Source organism: Oncorhynchus clarkii, unplaced genomic scaffold, assembly GCF_045791955.1.
Source record: "Oncorhynchus clarkii lewisi isolate Uvic-CL-2024 unplaced genomic scaffold, UVic_Ocla_1.0 unplaced_contig_518_pilon_pilon, whole genome shotgun sequence".
NCBI classification, from domain to species: Eukaryota; Metazoa; Chordata; class Actinopteri; order Salmoniformes; family Salmonidae; genus Oncorhynchus; species Oncorhynchus clarkii.
In genome coordinates, this window is record NW_027258228.1 from 14,828 (window position 1) to 37,204 (window position 22,377).

The following is a 22,377-nucleotide window of genomic DNA, read 5'->3' on the forward strand; positions in this document are numbered from 1 at the left end:
GGCGCTCTCGCTCGCTCTCTCTCGGCGCTCTCGCTCGCTCTCTCTCGGCGCTCTCGCTCGCTCTCTCTCTCTCGGCGTTCTCGCTCTCTCGGCACGCTCGCTCTCTCGGCGCTCTCGCTCGCTCGCTCTCTCTCTCGGCGTTCTCGCACGCTCTCTCTCTCGATGCGCTCTCTCTCTCGATGCGCTCTCGCTCTCGATGCGCTCTCGCTCTCTCTCTCGATGCGCTCTCGCTCTCTCTTGATGCGCTCTCTCTTGATGCGCTCTCTCTTGATGCGCTCTCTCTTGATGCGCTCTCGCTCTCTCTTGATGCCCTCTCGCTCTCTCTTGATGCCCTCTCGCTCTCTCTTGATGCGCTCTCGCGCTCTCTGTCGGCGCTCTCGCTCTCTGTCGGCGCTCTCGCTCTCTGTCGGCGCTCTCTGTCGGCGCTCTCGCTCTCTGTCGGCGCTCTCTGTCGGCGCTCTCTCTCTCTCTCGGCGCTCTCGCTCGCTCTCTCTCTCTCTCTCGGCGTTCACGCTCGCTCTCTCTCTCTCGGCGTTCTCGCTCTCTCTCTCTCTCGGCGCTCTCGCTCTCTCTCTCTCGGCGCTCTCGCTCTCTCTCTCGGCGCTCTCGCTCTCTCTCTCTCGGCGCTCTCGCTCTCTCTCTCTCGGCGCTCTCGCTCTCTCTCTCTCGGCGCTCTCGCTCTCTCTCTCTCGGCGCTCTCGCTCTCTCTCTCTCGGCGCTCTCTCTCTCGGCGCTCTCTCTCTCGGCGCTCTCGCTCTCTCTCTCTCGGCGCTCTCTCTCTCTCGGCGCTCTCTCTCTCTCGGCGCTTTCTCTCTCTCGGCGCTCTCTCTCTCTCGGCGCTCTCTCTCTCTCGGCGCTCTCTCTCTCTCGGCGCTCTCGCTCTCTCGGCGCTCTCGCTCTCTCTCTCTCGGCGCTCTCTCTCTCTCGGCGCTCTCGCTCTCTCTCTCTCGGCGCTCTCGCTCGCTCTCTCTCGGCGCTCTCGCTCGCTCTCTCTCGGCGCTCTCGCTCGCTCTCTCTCTCTCGGCGTTCTCGCTCTCTCGGCACGCTCGCTCTCTCGGCGCTCTCGCTCGCTCTCTCTCTCTCTCGGCGTTCTCGCACGCTCTCTCTCTCGATGCGCTCTCTCTCTCGATGCGCTCTCGCTCTCGATGCGCTCTCGCTCTCTCTCTCGATGCGCTCTCGCTCTCTCTTGATGCGCTCTCTCTTGATGCGCTCTCTCTTGATGCGCTCTCTCTTGATGCGCTCTCGCTCTCTCTTGATGCCCTCTCGCTCTCTCTTGATGCCCTCTCGCTCTCTCTTGATGCGCTCTCGCGCTCTCTGTCGGCGCTCTCGCTCTCTGTCGGCGCTCTCGCTCTCTGTCGGCGCTCTCTGTCGGCGCTCTCGCTCTCTGTCGGCGCTCTCTGTCGGCGCTCTCTCTCTCTCTCGGCGCTCTCGCTCGCTCTCTCTCTCTCTCTCGGCGTTCACGCTCGCTCTCTCTCTCTCGGCGTTCTCGCTCGCTCTCTCTCTCTCGGCATTCTCGCTCTCGCTCGGCGTTCTCGCTCGGCGCTCTCGCTCGGCGCTCTCGCTCTCTCTCTCGGCGCTCTCGCTCTCTCTCTCGGCGCTCTCGCTCTCTCTCTCGGCGCTCTCGGCGCTCTCTCTCTCGGCGCTCTTGGCGCTCGCTCTCTCGGCGCTCTCGCCCGCGCTCGCTCTCGCTCGCTCGCTCTCTCGCCGCTCTCGCTCGCTCTCTGCCCTCTCGGCTCTCTCTCTCTCGGCGCTCTCTCTCTCCCCCGGTCACTCTCTCTCTCTCTGCGCTCTTTGTCTGTGTTCACATGGGTTGAGCTGCACACACTCATCTGCCCTCTTTTTATTGTTCTTCTCATAAAGGAATGTCATCTCTCTCTCTCTCTCGTTCTTCAAAGGAACAGATAATGTAAACTTAATAGTTTCTATGTACGTACGCTCCATTCAGGCCTAAAGCAGCACATTGTCAGCCGCAAGTGGCTTTTCACAGGGCCCTAGTAATTTCACAGGAAGAATAGAGAGAAAGAGGAACGTATTGAGGTATTTCTCTTGCACAATGCATCTCCTCTGTTTCTCTCCTCTATTTCTCCACCCATTTCTCTCTTCCTTTACTGTCCTGTCTGAAGGTTCTGTAGAAGCTGACCAGTCAACAACAACACAGTGACAGTTGCTTTATAAAACACTGATGGTGCAGTGGAACCATGCATTGTGACTATAGGATTCTCGAAATCGTAGGGAGAGCTATCGGTGTAGATAATTATAACACAGACTTTTCTAAGCATGCAAACCATTCGTATACAGACCTTCTCAAGGCTGTGCCTATGGGGTCATTAGAGTAATTGCCTGGATATCGGTGAAGCTGAAGAGAAGTGTTCATTCACACCTTGTGTTCCCGTCATCACATCCATCATGCTTCTCACACCTCTTTGTGTACATCGGTTCATCAAGGTGTGTGTGTGCCGAGATATGTTGCCTTTCACAAGGACGACTAGTGTGACAAGAACTATAAAAGCCACAAGTACAACATACTTTGTTATTCATAAAGTGTTGAGCATTTTCCATAGACTGTCTTTTGTATTTGGTATCCATTTTCCATCTTCACCGTGTCGTGTCTGGACTATCATTACATGTGAAGACTTATTTATATCAAATCAGTTCTCTAGGTTTAATTATTAATTAACAAGGAAGTCGGGGCACCACAGAAAATGTTGATTTACAGATATTTTAATATGTGATCAATTAGTCTTCTATTAATTAATTGTTATTATTACCTCATCGGTTCTCATTACTGAATGTCGCAAACTCTTGGATATCTGCACTAACCCTAAGTCAGGAATCAGCGATATATATAATTTGGCTTAATTATTTATTTACTAACTAAATAATCCCACAGAATTACATAACAAACAAACAGTAGATATTTGGGTTACTATATGATACAAAGAAAAAGTCCCTAGCGGACAATGCCAATATGATGGCTTGGTAAATAAAGGAAAGGGGTGGGGACTCAGAGTGGAAGAGACAAAATTGATTCACTACACACAGTGGATAATTATATTCACTGAAATGCTAATCCTTTGCACATGAATGTCCGCTCATTCGAGAATAATTGCAATGTATATATTTATGCCCCTATGTCATTGTTGTTGGAATCGCCTGTCTGTCTGCTAGAGAGTCAGTTCATCAGCGAGTCTGTTTAACGTCACCATGTCCTTTGTGGTTGTAGGTGGTTAGAATGGATACTTCAGAGTACCATTCGGAGATGTTCTCATAGATGCTTTGGCGTGTGTCGGTATTCTCGTTCTAGACTTACGTCATTTCTAGCTGCAGACTAGTAATTATGCGTCTAAGATTTACTCTTATTCTGTAGTGATCGAAAGTCTCAGAGTTTAACCATTTCCAGCCGAATAACTAAAACTACAGCTGTATGGTCTATAGAATTGTAGCCATTCCAACGTGGTGACTATGTCCCGGCGTTCTGACTTATTAATGTATATTTTGTAGGAAGTGGGTTTTATACTCTGTGGGAAAAGGGCGGTTCTATGACGCCTGATGCAATGTCTGGGCTCACTGGGGTGTGGCCACTGACTAGTTAACTTTATAACTAACTGTTCAACTGTTCTGCCTGCGGCTATGGAATCCTGACCTGTTCACTGGATGTGTTACCTGTCCCAGACCTGCTGTTTTCAACTCTCTAGAGACAGCAGGAGCGGTAGAGACACTCTGAATGATTGGCTATAAAAAGCCAACTGACATTTACTTGTTGCACCCTCGACAACTACTGTGATTATTATTATTTGACCCTGCTGGTCATCTATGAACATTTGAACATCTTGGCCATGTTCTGTAATAATCTCCACCTGGCACAGCCGAGGACTGGCCACCCCTCATAGCCTGGTTCCTCTCTAGGTTTTGGCCTTTCTAGGTAGTTTTTCCTAGCCACCGTGCTTCTGCACCTGCATTGCTTGCTGTTTGGGGTTTTAGGCTGGGTTTCTGTACAGCACTTTGAGATATCAGCTGATGTAAAGAAGAGCTTTCTAAATAAATTTGATTTGATTTTGATTTGATAGCTAAACAAGTATCTTGTTTAGAAGGCCAACATGACATTACATCTTCTCACAAATAGTTTCATATTCAATCATATATTGTACACAACATTCAGGTAGAAAATGAATAACAGAGAAATGTACACTTCCAAAACTACCATTTATTCTGTGCTACCATCCTTCCTAATGTCAACAAATAAAACAACTCTGACAGGATTGTTCTTTAAATACCCACGGACCATTCCCACAAAAATAGAAATATTGTTTAATCCTCCAATTTTTGGGAATAGGAGTTGAACCAAGAGAAGCTCTTTATTTCCCCCCTCTTTCTGCATGACCAGGGGAGAGAATCTCTGCCAGGAATTTATGACCTTTCGTAAAGTCATAACTTGTGGTGGGAGAGCGAGAGGGGGGGATCCACGATATACACCCCAAAGGGCCACGTTGTGACAACTGTTTCCCCCCTCCAGACCTTTCCCTCTCAGCGTGTTTAAGGAGATCAGTTTGAGCAAGGCCATCTACAAAATCACTAATGACAAGTTATTTGGGATCCAAGGGGATTTGTAGATCAGTGATTCTCTGCAGTCTGACTGCTATAATCTTTCTCAAACACACTCCGTCTCTCTCCCTCTCCAGCCAATGTGGCTGCGGCGGCGGGCGGCTTCATCTACTTCCTGTCCTACCTGCCGTACGTGTTCCTATGGCCTCGCTACGACCTCCTTAGCCACGCCCAGAAGGTGTCTGCCTGCCTCATCTCCAATGTGGCCATGGCCATGGGAGCGCAGCTACTAGGCATGTTTGAGGGCAAAGGTGAGCCATGTTCTCATGAGACTCACACAGAGAGACTCACACAGAGAGACGCACACACACTCCCACCAATGCCTTCATACCAATTTTCTGTTTAAATACCAACACTCCAATTATGAGTCTTCACAATCTATACACAATCTATTTCAAATGTCTCTACCCAACTTTACTCCCTCTCTCTCCTCCCGTCCATCCCCCCCTTCCCTCAGGTACGGGGATCCAGTGGTGTAACCTGTTTGAGTCGGTGACGGTGGACGATGACTTCTCCCTGGCCCAGGTGCTGGGGCTGCTGCTGCTGGATGCCCTGCTCTATGGCCTGGTGGCCTGGTACGTGGAGGCTGTGTTCCCAGGGGAGTACGGAGTCCCTCTGCCCTGCTACTTCTTCCTACTGGTACGTAGGAGTGGGTGTAGGTTGGGTCTGGGTGGTGGTGTGGGGGGGAGATAAGGTGTGTGTGTGTCCATGAAGTCAGTGTTCCCAGGGGAGAAATCTATTAGAGCAGGGGTGTCCAACTCATTTCATTGAGAGCTGAGTGTCTGCAGGTTTAAAAAAATAAATAAAGCCCTAAACAAATGCGTGGAAATGACTTACTGTTCAAGTTCAAAGAAGGAGTAAAAACCTGCAGACACTCGGCACTCTGTGGAATGAGTTTGACACATGCGCGTTAGAGCTTTGCCCGTTGACCCCTAGTCTGAGAGGAATGCAGAATGACAAATTATTTTTATTTGCAAGAAATATCAGGAAGTATATGTTGTGTCAGACAGTGAGAGTGAGGCTGGCTGTGTTTCCTGGACTGGAAACCCAAACATGTTCATTAGGACACACAATAGCAAAATGTTTTGCAATGGAAGACGGTGGGTCCCTAATGAATTTGATACCACGATAGGGATACTCAGCCCCTTTAAAGTTTGAGAACCCTTGCATTCGGCTTAGACAGATGTCTTTGATGGTTCCTTTAAGGTCCACTAGGGTTAGACAGATGTCTGATGAATCCTTTAAGGTCCACTAGGGTTAGACATATGTCTGATGGATCCTTTAAGGTCCACTAGGGTTAGACAGATGTCTGATGGTTCCTTTAAGGTCCACTAGGGTTAGACAGATGTCTGATGGATCCTTTAAGGTCCACTAGGGTTAGACAGATGTCTGATGGTTCCTTTAAGGTCCACTAGGGTTAGACAGATGTCTGATGGATCCTTTAAGGTCCACTAGGGTTAGACAGATGTCTGATGGTTCCTTTAAGGTCCACTAGGGTTAGACAGATGTCTGATGGATCCTTTAAGGTCCACTAGGGTTAGACAGATGTCTGATGGATCCTTTAAGGTCCACTAGGGTTAGGGTTAGAGCAGAGGGGGAGGAGAGAGGAGAGGGAGATGTTCTTAATATCCACTTAGCATTAAATATGTCAGACTAGGAGGACTTAGATTGACTCCCAGTAAGAGAGACTAAGATGATCACATTTTTATTGAATCTGTGCTGGAAGGGAAACGTATTTAATTTGCTGACGTGGTATCCAGTAGAGGTCGACCGACTGATTTTTCAACGCCAATACTGATTATTGGAGGACCAAAAAAAGCCGATACCGATTAATCGGACGATTTTTTAAAAATATTTATTTGTAATAATGACAATTACAACAATACTGAATGAACACTTATTTTAACTTAATATAATACATCAATAAAATCAATTTGGCCTCAAATAAATAATGAAACGTTCAATTTGGTTTAAATCATGCAAAAACAAAGTGTTGGAGAAGAAAGTAAAAGTGCAATATATGTAAAAAAGCTAAAGTTTAAGTTCCTTGCTCAGAACATGAGAACATATGAAAGCTGTGGGTCCTTTTAACATGAGTCTTCAATATTCCCAGGTAAAAAGTTTAGGTTGTAGTTATTATAGGAATTATAGGACTATTTCTCTCTATACGATTTGGATTTCATATACCTTTGACTTTTGAATGTTCTTATAGGCACTTTAGTATTGCCAGTGTAACAGTATAGCTTCCGTACCTCTCCTCGCTCCTACCTGGGCTCGAACCAGGAACATATCGACAACAGCCACCCTCGAAGCAGTGTTACCCATGCAGAGCAAGGGGAACAACTACTCCAAGTCTCAGAGCGAGTGACGTTTGAAACGCTATTAGCACCCACCCCGCTAACTAGCTAGCCATTTCACATCATTACACCAGCCTAATCTCGGGAGTTGATAGGCTTGAAGTCATAAACAGCAGAGCTGCTGGCAAAACGCACAAAAGCACTGTTTGAATGAATGCTTATGAGCCTGCTGGTGCCTACCATCGCTCAGTCAGACTGCTCTATCAAATCAGAGACTTAATTATAACATAATAACACGCAGAAATGCGAGCCCTAGGTCATTTAATATGGTCGAATCCGGAAACTATCATCTCAAACAAGACGTTTATTATTTCAGTGAAATACAATGAGCCAGGCGGCCCAAACTGTTGCATATACCCTGACTCTGCGTGCAATGAACGCAAGAGAAGTGACACAATTTCACCTGGTTAATATTGCCTGCTAACCTGGATTTCTTTTAGTTAAATATGCAGGTTTAAAAATGTATACTTCTGTGTATTGATTTTAAGAAAGGCATTGGTGTTTATGGTTAGGTACACGTTGGAGCAACGCCAGTCCTTTTTCACGAATGCGCACTGCATCGATTATATGCAACGCAGGACATGCTAGATAAACTAGTAATATCATCAACCATGTGTAGTTATAACTAGTGATTATGACTGATTTTAAGTTTAATGCTAGCTAGCAACTTACCTTGGCTTCTTACTGCATTCGCGTAACAGGCGGGCTCCTCGTGAGGCAGGTGGTTAGTGCGTTGGACTAGTTAACTGTAAGGTTGCAAGATTGAATCCCTAACCTGACAAGGTAAAAATCAGTCGTTCTGCCCCTGAACGAGGCAGTTAACCCACCGTTTCTAGGCCGTCATTGAAAATAAGAATGTGTCCTTAACTGACTTGCCTAGTTAAATAAAGATTCAATAAAGGTGTAAAAAAAAAAGATTCTGCAAAATCGGTGTCCAAAATTACTGATTTCTGATTGTTATGAAAACTCTCGACAACAATACAATGCTTGTACTGTCCATTTCCATGGAAATTCATTTTGTGAGTTCAGCAGTACTGCAGTAGTGCTTACTCCCTCCCTACTCAGTTAACCATTCCATAGTCGTTTACATTGTAATTTATATCCTTACTGATGAACGAGCATGGGATGGATAGCTAATTAATTAAGCATAATACAGAACACCCACTTCCTCATCCCAACCTTAATTTACAGTCATAGCTGTTGTTCTCCTTCAAGAGGGCCGTTTTGTTGATTTATTTTGGTGTGTGTGTGTGTGTGATGCATTGTTTCCCAAACTCGGTCCTCAGGACCCTAAGGGGTGCATGTTTTGGTTTTTGCCCTAACAATACACAACTGATTCAAATAATCAACTAATTATCTAGCTTTGATCATTTGAATTGGCTGTGTAGTGTTAGGGCAAAAACCAAAACGTGGAGCCCTTGGGGTCCCGAGGATCGAGTGTGGGAAACGCTGGTGTAGTGTCTTGATAAGGAGCAGAGAGGCAGAAAGGTTATGTAACAACTCAATGACTTCCCCATTAGCAGCCGTATCGGGTGGTTTTGTTTTGTCAACTAATCATGGTCTTCAGTTTAGAATGGTTTTAGTTTCATCAGCTGTGTTGACTAGGGATGGGGGGAAAGTGTGACTACTCCGGCCCCGAGGACTGGAGTTGCCCATCCCTGACTAGGTATCTTTCTGATACTGACCATAAGGGTACGAGCTGAGGAAAGAGAAGCATTCCACTTATTTTCTTTCTCCCATTCCCTTTCTCTCCAGCCGTCCTACTGGTGCAGCAGCCCCCGCATGGCCATGGTGAAGGAAGAGGAAGACGTGGAGAAGGCTCTGAAGGGAGAGTTCATCGAGGAGGAGCCAGCCGGACTGGTCTCAGGAGTCAAGATCAAACACCTGAACAAGGCAAGGTCTTAAATGCAACCTGTCCACCCAGTCCCAATTCGATCCCTACCCCTCCCCTTGGCTGTAACAATATGATGTCTGCAGATATGTAGAGTGGAAGCAACACAGTGGAAGCTCCTCCACTACACTGCTTATACTGTCCAGACTATTCAGTTCCCTATACATAGAAGGCTTGGGCCAAGGAGTTGGGAGCGAATTGAGACTGAGACATCAAGTGGTTGAACATGTTTTTACAGAAAAAGAAAGCCCCTTGTAGCTTTACCATTATGGGACTATGCCTTTATTTCAGTGTGGTCCTCAACATGTAAAAGAGCATCTCATTTCATATTGTTATGTAATGATGTTTTTGAACTGGAACTAGGCAGGAGGAGATTTTTGGTACATTTTTTGTGTGTTTTCTTCAGTTTGAAGATTAATCAACACAACCCAGGGCTGGGTAGATGAAACACTTTGCTAAGTTTGGGAGAAGGAGATGAGGAGAAGGATAATGGAGAAGGCGATTATGACGCTAGGCCCTTAGACCCAGGGCTGGAGATGAGGTGATTACACCCAGGGCTGGAGAGGGATAATAAAGAGCAAAATAATGACTTCCCTCAGGGATAGGTATGCCATTGTAATGATTTTAATCCAGGGATAGGTATGCCATTGTAATGATTTTAATCCAGGGATAGGTATGCCATTGTAATGATTTTAATCCAGGGATAGGTATGCCATTGTAATGATTTTAATCCAGGGATAGGTATGCCATTGTAATGATTTTAATCTAGGCATAAATAGGCCATTGTAATGATTTTAATCCAGGGATAGGGAGGCCATTGTAATGATTTTAATCTAGGGATAGGTAGGCCATTGTAATGATTTTCATCTAGGGATAGGTATGCCATTGTAATGATTTTAATCTAGGGAAAGGGATGCCATTGTAATGATTTTCATCTAGGGATAGGGATGCCATTGTAATGATTTTCATCTAGGGATGCCATTGTAATGATTTTCATCTAGGGATGCCATTGTAATGATTTTAATCTAGGGATAGGTAGGCCATTGTAATGATGTTAATCCAGGGATAGGGATGCCATTGTAATGATGTTAATCCAGGGATAGGTAGGCCATTGTAATGATGTTAATCCAGGGATAGGGATGCCATTGTAATGATTTTAATCTAGGGATAGGTAGGCCATTGTAATGATGTTAATCCAGGGATAGGTAGGCCATTGTAATGATGTTAATCCAGGGATAGGGATGCCATTGTAATGATGTTAATCCAGGGATAGGTAGGCCATTGTAATGATTTTAATCTAGGGATAGGTAGGCCATTGTAATGATGTTAATCCAGGGATAGGTAGGCCATTGTAATGATGTTAATCCAGGAATAGGGATGCCATTGTAATGATTTTAATCCAGGGATAAGTAGGCCATTGTAATGATGTTAATCTAAGGATAGGTATGCCATTGTAATGATGTTAATCCAGGGATAGGTAGGCCATTGTAATGATGTTAATCCAGGGATAGGGATGCCATTGTAATGATTTTAATCTAGGGATAGGTAGGCCATTGTAATGATTTTAATCCAGGGATAGGGATGCCATTGTAATGATGTTAATCCAGGGATAGGTAGGCCATTGTAATGATTTTAATCCAGGGATAGGTAGGCCATTGTAATGATGTTAATCCAGGGATAGGTAGGCCATTGTAATGATTTTAATCCAGGGATAGGTAGGCCATTGTAACCATTTAGATGGAATGATTTTCATCCTGCCAGGAGTTCAAAGTGGGTAACAAGACGCGGCAGGCTGTCAAGGATCTGACAGTGAACATGTTCGAGGGCCAGATCACAGTTCTGCTGGGGCACAACGGAGCCGGGAAGACCACCACACTGTCCATGCTGACAGGTGGGACGCACACACACACAGCCATACACATTGCTACTTTTCCCTTGTACAATCTACAGACCGAATTGAAAACAGAACCGCAAGCATAGACAGGCCAGTGTGCCTCCTCTTAAAACCAAACTCACAATAGGCTTTGTATTGTACAACTCACTCCTTATGTTTGTCTGTGTATCCTCCAGGTCTGTTTCAGTAGCAGGGCCTACATTAACAGCTATGTTTCTCTGTGTATCCTCCAGGTCTGTTTCAGTAGCAGGGCCTACATTAACAGCTATGTTTCTCTGTGTATCCTCCAGGTCTGTTTCAGTAGTAGGGCCTACATTAACAGCTATGTTTCTCTGTGTATCCTCCAGGTCTGTTTCAGTAGCAGGGCCTACATTAACAGCTATGTTTCTCTGTGTATCCTCCAGGTCTGTTTCAGTAGCAGGGCCTACATTAACAGCTATGTTTCTCTGTGTATCCTCCAGGTCTGTTTCAGTAGCAGGGCCTACATTAACAGCTATGTTTCTCTGTGTATCCTCCAGGTCTGTTTCAGTAGCAGGGCCTACATTAACAGCTATGTTTCTCTGTGTATCCTCCAGGTCTGTTTCAGTAGCAGGGCCTACATTAACAGCTATGTTTCTCTGTGTATCCTCCAGGTCTGTTTCAGTAGCAGGGCCTACATTAACAGCTATGTTTCTCTGTGTATCCTCCAGGTCTGTTTCAGTAGCAGGGCCTACATTAACAGCTATGTTTCTCTGTGTATCCTCCAGGTCTGTTTCAGTAGCAGGGCCTACATTAACAGCTATGTTTCTCTGTGTATCCTCCAGGTCTGTTTCAGTAGCAGGGCCTACATTAACAGCTATGTTTCTCTGTGTATCCTCCAGGTCTGTTTCAGTAGCAGGGCCTACATTAACAGCTATGTTTCTCTGTGTATCCTCCAGGTCTGTTTCAGTGGGACGCACACAGCAGGGCCTACATTAACAGCTATGTTTCTCTGTGTATCCTCCAGGTCTGTTTCAGTAGCAGGGCCTACATTAACAGCTATGTTTCTCTGTGTATCCTCCAGGTCTGTTTCAGTAGCAGGGCCTACATTAACAGCTATGTTTCTCTGTGTATCCTCCAGGTCTGTTTCAGTAGCAGGGCCTACATTAACAGCTATGTTTCTCTGTGTATCCTCCAGGTCTGTTTCAGTAGCAGGGCCTACATTAACAGCTATGTTTCTCTGTGTATCCTCCAGGTCTGTTTCAGTAGCAGGGCCTACATTAACAGCTATGTTTCTCTGTGTATCCTCCAGGTCTGTTTCAGTAGCAGGGCCTACATTAACAGCTATGTTTCTCTGTGTATCCTCCAGGTCTTTTTCCTCCCAGCAGTGGCAGGGCCTACATTAACGGCTATGACATCTGTCAGGACATGGCTCTGATTCGCCACAGCCTGGGCCTGTGTCCGCAGCACGACGTGCTCTTTGACAACCTCACTGTCCAGGAGCACCTGCTATTCTACACACAGGTAAGACATGCAAACACGCAGGCAGGCACGCACGCAGGCACCGATGCGGGCACGCAGGCACCGAGACAGGCAGGCAGGCACCGAGTCAGGAAGGTAGACAGGCACCGAGACAGGCAGGCAGGCACACAGGCACCGAGTCAGGGAGGCAGACAGGCACAGAGACAGGCAGGCACCGAGACAGGCAGGCAGGCACCGAGTCAGGGAGGTAGACAGGCACCGAGACAGGCACACAGGCACCGAGTCAGGGAGGCAGACAGACACAGAGACAGGCAGGCAGACAGGCACCGAGACAGGCAGGCAGGCACCGAGTCAGGGAGGTAGACGGGCACCGAGACAGGCAGGCAGGCACACAGACACTGAGTCAGACAGGCACAGAGACAGGCAGGCAGACAGGCACAGAGACAGATAGGCAGTCAGGCATGCAGGTACAGAGACAGGCACGCAGGCACCATTCCCCTCTACGTTCCTTACATTCCGTCCTCTTATCGTTCCTTTTAAGTTTACTTTCTCAATTTCACTCTAACTTTTCCTCACATTCCATACTTCCCTTCTTCCCACTTATGTCTCTCGCGCTCACTCTCCCTTGCTTTCTCTCATGCTCTCGCTCTCTATTGCACTCTCCAGCTGTGGTATGTATTCCTTATGCCTCTCATCTCCAGCTGAAGGGTTATTCCTTATGTCTTTTTCTCTGTCTCGTCTCCAGCTGAAGGGTTATTCCTTATGTCTCTCTCTCTCGTCTCCAGCTGAAGGGTTATTCCTTATGTCTCTCTCTCTCTCGTCTCCAGCTGAAGGGTTATTCCTTATGTCTCTCTCTCTCTGTCTCGTCTCCAGCTGAAGGGGTATTCCTTATGTCTCTCTCGTCTCCAGTTGAAGGGTTATTCCTTATGTCTCTCTCTCTCTCGTCTCCAGCTGAAGGGTTATTCCTTATGTCTCTCTCTCTCTCTCGTCTCCAGCTGAAGGGTTATTCCTTATGTCTTTCTCTGTCTCGTCTCCAGTTGAAGGGTTATTCCTTATGTCTTTCTCTGTCTCGTCTCCAGCTGAAGGGTTATTCCTTATGTCTCTCTCTCTCTCGTCTCCAGCTGAAGGGGTATTCCTTATGTCTCTCTCGTCTCCAGTTGAAGGGTTATTCCTTATGTCTCTCTCTCTCTCGTCTCCAGCTGAAGGGTTATTCCTTATGTCTCTCTCTCTCTCTCGTCTCCAGCTGAAGGGGATTCCTTATGTCTCTCTCTCTCTCTCTCGTCTCCAGCTGAAGGGTTATTCCTTATGTCTCTCTCTCTGTCTCGTCTCCAGCTGAAGGGTTATTCCTTATGTCTCTCTCGTCTCCAGCTGAAGGGGATTCCTTATGTCTCTCTCTCTCTCTCGTCTCCAGCTGAAGGGTTATTCCTTATGTCTTTCTCTGTCTCGTCTCCAGCTGAAGGGTTATTCCTTATGTCTCTCTCTCTTTCTCTCGTCTCCAGCTGAAGGGGTATTCCCAGGAGAAGATTCCAGCTGAGGTGGACCGGATCATCAGGATTCTGAACCTGGAGGACAAGCGACATTCCCACTCCAAGACCCTGTCAGGTGGGATGAAGAGGAAACTATCCATTGGCATCGGCCTCATCGGAGACTCCAAGGTCAGTATTGGATTGTGTCCCAAATGCCACCCATTTCCCTATTCAGTGCACTGCTTTTGACCTGAAGGTATTGCCTTGTCACTCAATTCAAAATGACTTTATTAACCCCAGAGGGTTAGTTAGCGTGGCATTGTCAAAGTACAGGCATAACATAATTGCATGAATAAATACATATTCCTTTTCCACATTTTGTTGTGTTACAGCCTGCATTTAAAATGGATTACGTTGAGATTGTTGTCACTGGCCTAAACACAATACCTCATAATGTCAAAGTGGAATTCTGTTGTTTTTTTATGTACAAAAAATATAACGCTGAAATGTCTTGAGTCCATAAGTATTCAACCCGTTTGTTATGACAAGCCTAAATACGTTTAGGAGTAAACATTTGCTTAACAAGTCACGTAATAAGTTGCATGGACTCACTCTGTGTGCAATAATAGTGTTTAACATGATTTTTGAATGACTACCTCATCTCTGTACCCCACACTTACAATATGTAAGGCCCCTCCGTCTAGAAGTGAATTTCAAACACAGATTCAAACACAGATTCAACCACAAAGACCAGGGAGGTTTTCCAATGCCTCGCAAAGAAGGGTACCTATTGGTAGATAAAAAATAAATTAGACATTGAATATCCCTTTGAGCATGGTGAAGTTATTAATTACACTTCTGATGGTGTATCAATACACCCAGTAACTACAAAGATAGAGACGTCCTTCCTAACACAGTTGCCGGAGAGGAAGGAAATTGTTTAGGGGTTTCACCATGAGGCCAATGGTGACTTTCAAACAGTTACAGAGTTTAATTACTATGAGAAAACTGAGGATGGTTCAACAATAATGTAGTTAGTCCACAATACTAACCTAATTGACAGAGTGAAAAGAAGGAAACCTGTACAGAATACAAATATTGCAAAACATGCATCATGTTTGCAACAAGGCACTAAACTAATACTGAAAAAATTGCAAAGAAATTCACTTTTTGTCCTGAATATATAGTGTTATGTTTGGGGCAAATCCAGTACAACACATTACTGAGTACCACTCTTCATATTTTCAAACATCGGGGTGGCTGCATTGTGTTATGGGTGTGCTTGAAATTGTTATGGACTGAGGAGTTTTTCAGGATAAAAAAAAGAAACAGAATGGAGCTAAGCACAGGCTAAATCCTAGAGAAAAACCTGGATCTGTCTGCTTTCCACCAGACACTGGGAGATGAGTTCACCTTTCAGCAGGACAATAACCTAAAACACAAGGCAAAATATACACTGGAGTTGCTTACCAAGAAGTCAGTAAATGTTCCTGAGTTACTGAGTTACAGTTTTGACTTAAATCTACTTGAACATCTATGGCAAGACCTGAACATGGGTGTCTAGCAATGATTAACAACCAATTTGACAGCCCTTGAAGACTTTAGAAAATAATAAATGGGCAAATATTGCACAATCCATAGAGACTGACCCAGCCTACTCACAGCTGTAATCAATGCCAAAAGTGCTTCTACAATGTATTGACTCGAGGGTGTGAATACTTAGGTAAATTAGACTTTTATTTATTTCATTTTCAAAACATTTTCAAAAATTCCTAAAAACATGTTTTTACTTTGTCATTATGGGGTATTGTGTGTAGATGGGTGAGAAAAACATTCTCTGAAATCCATTTTGAATTTGGGCTGTAACACAACAAAATGTGGTGTGAATACTTGATGCACTGTATGTGCAACACACAAGGCTATTTCAACACATCTTACCCCTCTGGCTCTTTCTCTGTCCCTTCACTTCCATCCCTCAATCTTCCCCTTCCTCCACCCCCCTCCCTGTCTCTATCTTTGTCCTTACATCCCTCCATCTCACCACTCCTCCCATCCAGGTGGTGATGTTGGATGAGCCCACGTCGGGCATGGACCCGTCGGCGAGGCGGGCCACCTGGGACCTGCTCCAGGGTGAGAAGCGCGGGCGCACCATCCTGCTGACTACACACTTTATGGACGAGGCCGACCTGCTGGGGGACCGTATAGTCATCATGGCTGGGGGAGAGCTGCAGTGCTGCGGCTCGCCTCTGTTTCTCAAGAACAAATATGGTGAGAGGAGGGAGGGAGAAAAAGAAGAATGGGTAGAGAGGGTAAAGGGTGTGGGAGAGGGGAGAGGAGGGAGGGAGGGAGGGAGGGAAGGGAGAATGGGTAGAGAGGGTAAATGGTGTGGGAGTGGGAAGAGAGGAGGGAGGGAGAATGGGTAGAGAGGGTAAAGGGTGTGGGAGAGGGAAGAGAGGAGGGAGGGAGAATGGGTAGAGAGGGTAAAGGGTGTGGGAGAGGGAGGAGAGGAGGGCGGGAGGGAGGGAGAATGGGTAGAGAGGGTAAAGGGTGTGGGAGAGGGAGGAGGGAGGGAGATAAAGGAGAATGGGTAGAGAGGGTGTGGGAGAGGGAAGAGAGGAGGGATGATAAAATGAACAGGTGTGATGGAGAGGTTGTGGAAACAGAGAGAAGAGAAGAGGTGGAATGTAGTGGTGAAATGAAAAGGGTTGGATAGAAGGGGTGAAGTGGGAGTGAAGAATACAAGACAGAACATAGTGTGAATAACTAGTAGTTGTAGAATGTCATAAGGTGATAGGAGAGGGATTCAGAGATGTAACTTTACCTTCCTTCTCCTGCGTCTCAGGTGCTGGCTACCACATGGTGATCGTGAAGGATGCGCTGTGCAACGTGTCTGAGATCACACGTCTGGTCCACATGTACGTTCCCAATGCCACGCTGGAGAGCAGTGCTGGGGCTGAGCTCTCATACATTCTGCCCAAAGAGAGCACCAACCGGTAAGACAAAATCAATACCCAATCTCACACAGGCCATCAGTGCCGATGGCCACAGCTCTGTGTTTAGTGTGACACTATTTTTGTCAGTCTATTTTGATGAGACCAAGTTGGGTCCAATCTGAGGGTGTTGCTGCTTGCTACAGTATGATTACAGACACCTCTACTTCTAGAGGTAAGGGTGATGTTTCAAGTAGATATATAGCTTATGTCCCAAATGGCACCCTATTCCCTATTTAGTGCACTACTTTTGACCACTTTTGACCTGGTGAAAAGTAGTGCAGTAAAATGGGAATAGGGTGGTATTTTGGTCCCTGCCCTAGTTGTTGGTTTTATCTGGAGGGAGTATTGACTGACTGTTGAGGTTATTTAACGGCCTGTGATGTCACCGTAGATCCCCATGACAGAAGACTGTTTTAGACCCGGGTCTGACTGATCTCTGATGGATCAACGTTCTTCCCTCTCCAGGTTTGAGCTTCTGTTTGCAGAGCTGGAGATGAACAGAGAGGAGCTGGGCATCGCCAGCTATGGAGCCTCTGTCACCACCATGGAGGAGGTCTTCCTCAGGTATGGGATCACACACTCACCACAGCTCCCAGGGAGAGTAGCAGCTAGGCCTGGACCTCTCACCACAGCTCACAGGGAGAGTAGCAGCTAGGCCTGGACCTCTCACCACAGCTCACAGGGAGAGTAGCAGCTAGGTCTGGACCTCTCACCACAGCTCCCAGGGAGAGTAGCAGCTAGGCCTGGACCTCTCACCCCAGCTCCCAGGGAGAGTAGCAGCTAGGCCTGGACCTCTCACCACAGCTCCCAGGGAGAGTAACAGCTAGGTCTGGACCTCTCACCACAGCTCCCAGGGAGAGTAGCAGCTAGATCTGGACCTCTCACCACAGCTCCCAGGGAGAGTAGCAGCTAGGTCTGGACCTCTCACCACAGCTCCCAGGGAGAGTAGCAGCTAGGTCTGGACCTCTCACCACAGCTCCCAGGGAGAGTAGCAGCTAGGTCTGGACCTCTCACCACAGCTCCCAGGGAGAGTAGCAGCTAGGTCTGGACCTCTCACCACAGCTCCCAGGGAGAGTAGCAGCTAGGTCTGGACCTCTCACCACAGCTCCCAGGGAGAGTAGCAGCTAGGTCTGGACCTCTCACCACAGCTCCCAGGGAGAGTAGCAGCTAGGTCTGGACCTCTCACCACAGCTCCCAGGGAGAGTAGCAGCTAGGTCTGGACCTCTCACCACAGCTCCCAGGGAGACTACCTTAAAGCCTGCAGTTGTAATAAATATTAACACTTGTCATGAGTATGTATGTACCTGCAGGCTTTTAAGTGTACGCACACAAATATATATACACACACACACACACCTGTGGCGGTCGATGGCGTTTAAGATGGAGGATGATTTGTGTCATGGGCATGGCCTTAATTCTATTACAGCATATTGGATAACTGTCTTTCATATTCCATTCCATGGAATCCATTCCATATTCCATTCAACCAGCTCAGTGTAATATCGATAGGCTTAGGCTACTTACTACATGATACTCACGTGTTCCCTATACCCTATCCCTATCCCTATCCCTATCCCTATACCTATCCCTATACCTATCCCTATCCCTATCCCTATACCTATCCCTATCCCTATACCTATCCCTATACCTATACCCTATCCCTATCCCTATCCCTATACCTATCCCTATCCCTATCCCTACACTGCAAAAAAGTGTGTTTTAATCAATGATTTGGTGACGTGAATATATTTTGTGTAGTTTTATCTAAAAAGATAACTTTTTATAAAAAAAAAAAATTCTGAGGAGGATGGTCCTCCCCTTCCTCCTCTGAAGAGCCCCCACTGACACACACACACACACACTTATTCCAGTTCTCATCTTCTGCTCAATTACTCTGCATCACCAACCAGCCAGCTGTCTTCAGCTTACATCTGAGCAATTATTTCTGCCTGTGTTTAAAGCCTCTTTGTTTGTGTGTGTGTGTGTTTTTAAGCAGATTTTAATGTGTGAGTGTGTGTTTTTGGGGGGGGTGAGCATACATACATGTCTTTGTGTTACTGTCTGGTAGGATAGTTTGTTTGCTTGCACGTGTTCTTGTGGACACGTGTTTTTTCAGTAGAACACGGCTGTGAAGGCTCTAAACAGGATATTGCAATTACCTCCAAAATATCTCATTTCAGGCGTCATTATTTTTACATCACAATGTGGGTCTATCAGTGAGTGTCTCCATCATTCCCCGTAATACAAAAGCCTCATTAGTCCTTAATTTTCAACTCCACTAAAAGCCACCATCTTAACACGTGTTCAGTCTGTACACACTGATACATACATGTACTGTAGCTAAAGGTGTAACACCATCTACATTAGTCGTATCATTAGGGTTCATTTTCAACTCCACTAAAAGCCACCATCTTAACACGTGTTCAGTCTGTACATACCCTGGCTATTACATACAGCCTCTTTCCATTACCAATTTCATTCAGCTTTATTCCCACCCAGCTCTCTGAAGGGGTGGACCATCTACATTAGTCCTGTCATTTCAGTTTCAGTTCAAATATACTGAAAGCCACTTAATTTAACACCTGTTCAGACTGTTCCTACCTTGGCCAAGTCATTTCCGCTTCTTTTCATCTTACTACATATGCAGTCTCTTGGTCATTATCAATTTCATACAGCTACAGCAGAGGCCCGAGTCCATTTTCACACCCTGGATAGGGGTCTCGTTGATCACTTATAGAACTGTTAGATGTAGCTCTTTGAGGGGAGTGCTGTCTGTGTCAGGCGTTGTGGGAGTGGAGATTGGCTGGCTGAAATGATCATTCATTTGTAACGGACAGAAATGGCGTTCTGGCTATTGTGGTTGTCCAAGCTCCTGTCCATCCCCTCAGAGTGAGAAGACGAGAGAGTTAGCAGGGCTGGAATGACATAAAATGCTCACCATCACCAGTAACACAAACACACTCCCACTTATTAAGTACTCTCCGATGAGCTCCTTTGTTTGGTGTACAATAGACCCCGGGGTGTGTTCCTGAGTTCTGTGAAGAGATTTCAACATCCGTCTGATTCACACAGAGTGCTCTCTCCATAAGCCACTTCCGGAACACAAAGATTCATCCAATTATGAATGAATATGTTTCATGTCTATAAATACATTTGTACAGTCTAAAACGGTCAAGATGTCATACAGTACAAAGAAAGGTTCCTACGTTCCTCCGGACCACCTGACATGATTAGGATCAATGGATCTCGAACTAAAGTTTCCTGGTCAGGACACATGGTCTGGAAAAACTCAGCATAGTTCATTGAATTTACAGATTAATTGAATTGTCATAATCTAATACTAGGTATCTAACTACTGTAAATGGTATATTTCCTTATGTTGTCCTGATAAAGCTCCGTTCAGTAGGGAAGCTCAGTTAAATTGTTATAAGTAAGTTCATCCCTGTCTACTGTCAGACTAGAGAAGTCCACTAAGTTGTGTTGGTCCCTGTGTATTGTCAGTCTAGAGAAGTCCACTAAGTTGTATTGGTCCCTGTCTACTGTCAGACTAGAGAAGTCCACTAAGTTGTATTGGTCCCTGTGTACTGTCAGACTAGAGAAGTCCACTAAGTTGTATTGGACCCTGTGTACTGTCAGACTAGAGAAGTCCACTAAGTTCTATTTGTCCCTGTGTACTGTCAGACTAGAGAAGTCCACTAAGTTGTATTGGTCCCTGTGTACTGTCAGACTAGAGAAGTCCACTAAGTTGTTTTGGTCCCTGTGTACTGTCAGACTAGAGAAGTCCACTAAGTTGTATTGGTCCCTGTGTACTGTCAGACTAGAGAAGTCCACTAAGTTGTATTGGTCCCTGTGTACTGTCAGACCAGAGAAGTCCACTAAGTTCTATTTGTCCCTGTGTACTGTCAGACTAGAGAAGTCCACTAAGTTGTATTGGTCCCTGTGTATTGTCAGTCTAGAGAAGTGTACTTTTTTAAATGTTTGTATTTCCTTATGTGAGTCCTCAGAGTGGTGAAGTTGTTGGTCTCTAGCCTGGACATCCAGGGTTTGGGTTAGATACACTGCTACTGTACTAAGCTGTACATTCTTGTGTATTTCCAGAGTGGGGAAGCTGGTGGATTCTAGCCTGGACATCCAGGCCATCCAGCTGCCCCCGCTGCAGTACCAACACGAGAGACGCTCCCATGACTGGACCATGGACGACACCAGCAGCTACAGCGGCATGACGGACGTCACCGACTTCACTGACAGCGGCACGCTCATCTCCGAGGACTGCTCCAACATCAAGCTCAACACCGGGGTGAGAGAGGAGAGTTTTTGTGTGTGGGTTCAGACAGGAAGTGAGCTAAATGTCAATATAGAAGGTTGCCTGTACACATCTTCTCTTTCTGTCATTAATATGGTTTATTAGTAGGAAGGTTTAGGAGCTTACAAAATATAGGAACATACTGTATTACATCAGGGGTGATATGGAAATAATCTCTTGCTCTTCTCTCTCTCCTGTCTGTCTTCCCACCCTCCTCTCCAGGCCAGACTGTACATGCAGCAGTTCTATGCCATGTTCCTGAAGCGGGCGCTCTATAGCTGGAGGAACTGGAAGGTGATTGTGGCCCAGTTCCTGGTGCCCCTGGTGTTCACCGTGCTGGCCCTGGTGGTGGCAAAGACCTTCCCCGGGCGCCACGACTCACCGCAGCTGAGGCTGGCACTGGGCCGCTATGGCCCCACCACCGTGCCCGTGGCCCTGGAGCCCGGCAAGGGACCGCTGGCAATCGCCCTGGCACAGGTGTATTCTTCACAATTGGCCGCCCAGCAAGCCCAGGACGTCAATATTAGGGGTAAGCGTGTCAGCATGTTGGAAGAGATCACAGGATCACAGTACCACATAATAACTAGTTATTTGAGATGAAAGGTGATTTGTAGATCAGTGATTCTGTGCAGTTGTCTGCAATGTAGTGAATCTCAAACACCCATGGTGGAAGCTGCTTTAGACCATAGAGATGCAGACATGGAAAAAGCTTGTCTTTAATGATCCACTCTATCCCCTGCTTCTTCTCCTCAGACTTCACGGAGTACGTGCTCACCAAGACCGAGGAGGAGGGTGGGGCATTCAACGAGCGCTGCGTGGTGGGTGCATCATTCAGAGGCGGCACGGAGAAGTTTGCCGAGGTCACGGCCTACTTCAATAACCAGGGCTACCACACGGCCGCTACAGCCCTGATGATGGTGGACAACACCCTGTTCAAAATGCTGGCCGGGCCCAACGCATCGATTATGACGGGAAACATGCCCATGCCCCGCAACGTCTCCGAGAGCGCCCAGAGTCAGCTGACAGAGTGAGTGGGGAGTATGGCAGGGATGGAGAGGAAGGAGGTGAGGGAGGGAGGGATGGTGGTATGGAAGTGGAGAGGGTGTTATGAAAAGAGGAGAGGGGATAGGAAAGGAAAGGAAAATTGATGAAAAAAGAGGAGAGAAGGAGAAGAGGGTATGGAAGGAACACAGGTGTTATCTTGAACACATTTGAGAAGAGGAGTGAATGTTTAGTTGAGACACTCTGACTCAGTTCATAACTTCCTTATTGTTGTTAGATAGAAGTTGACTTTCCCATCAACCACCTTGTTTTGGGTCCTTATTCTGGCCTATCCTTTAAACACCTGCGGTCAACACATCTGTTACAGCCACTAAACCCCAATTAAACCAGGGTACTTCCCAAATGGCACCCTATTCCTTACAGAGTGCA

At 46.5% G+C, this 22,377-nt stretch overlaps 1 protein-coding gene across 1 annotated transcript in view; it reads left to right on the forward strand.

The window, feature by feature from the left end:
- Positions 1–22,377, forward strand: part of LOC139396212 (phospholipid-transporting ATPase ABCA3-like) — a gene marked incomplete at its 5' end in the record, with an annotated part of 57,482 nt that overhangs the window by 13,710 nt on the left and 21,395 nt on the right. The window contains 12 exons of the mRNA XM_071143348.1: positions 4,680–4,853; positions 5,060–5,241; positions 8,715–8,852; positions 10,612–10,741; positions 12,072–12,226; positions 13,684–13,839; positions 15,708–15,918; positions 16,493–16,643; positions 17,109–17,207; positions 20,742–20,940; positions 21,169–21,475; positions 21,700–21,973. Coding sequence (XP_070999449.1) covers positions 4,680–4,853; positions 5,060–5,241; positions 8,715–8,852; positions 10,612–10,741; positions 12,072–12,226; positions 13,684–13,839; positions 15,708–15,918; positions 16,493–16,643; positions 17,109–17,207; positions 20,742–20,940; positions 21,169–21,475; positions 21,700–21,973 — 2,176 coding nt within the window. The remainder of the gene's footprint in view (positions 1–4,679; positions 4,854–5,059; positions 5,242–8,714; positions 8,853–10,611; positions 10,742–12,071; positions 12,227–13,683; positions 13,840–15,707; positions 15,919–16,492; positions 16,644–17,108; positions 17,208–20,741; positions 20,941–21,168; positions 21,476–21,699; positions 21,974–22,377) is intronic.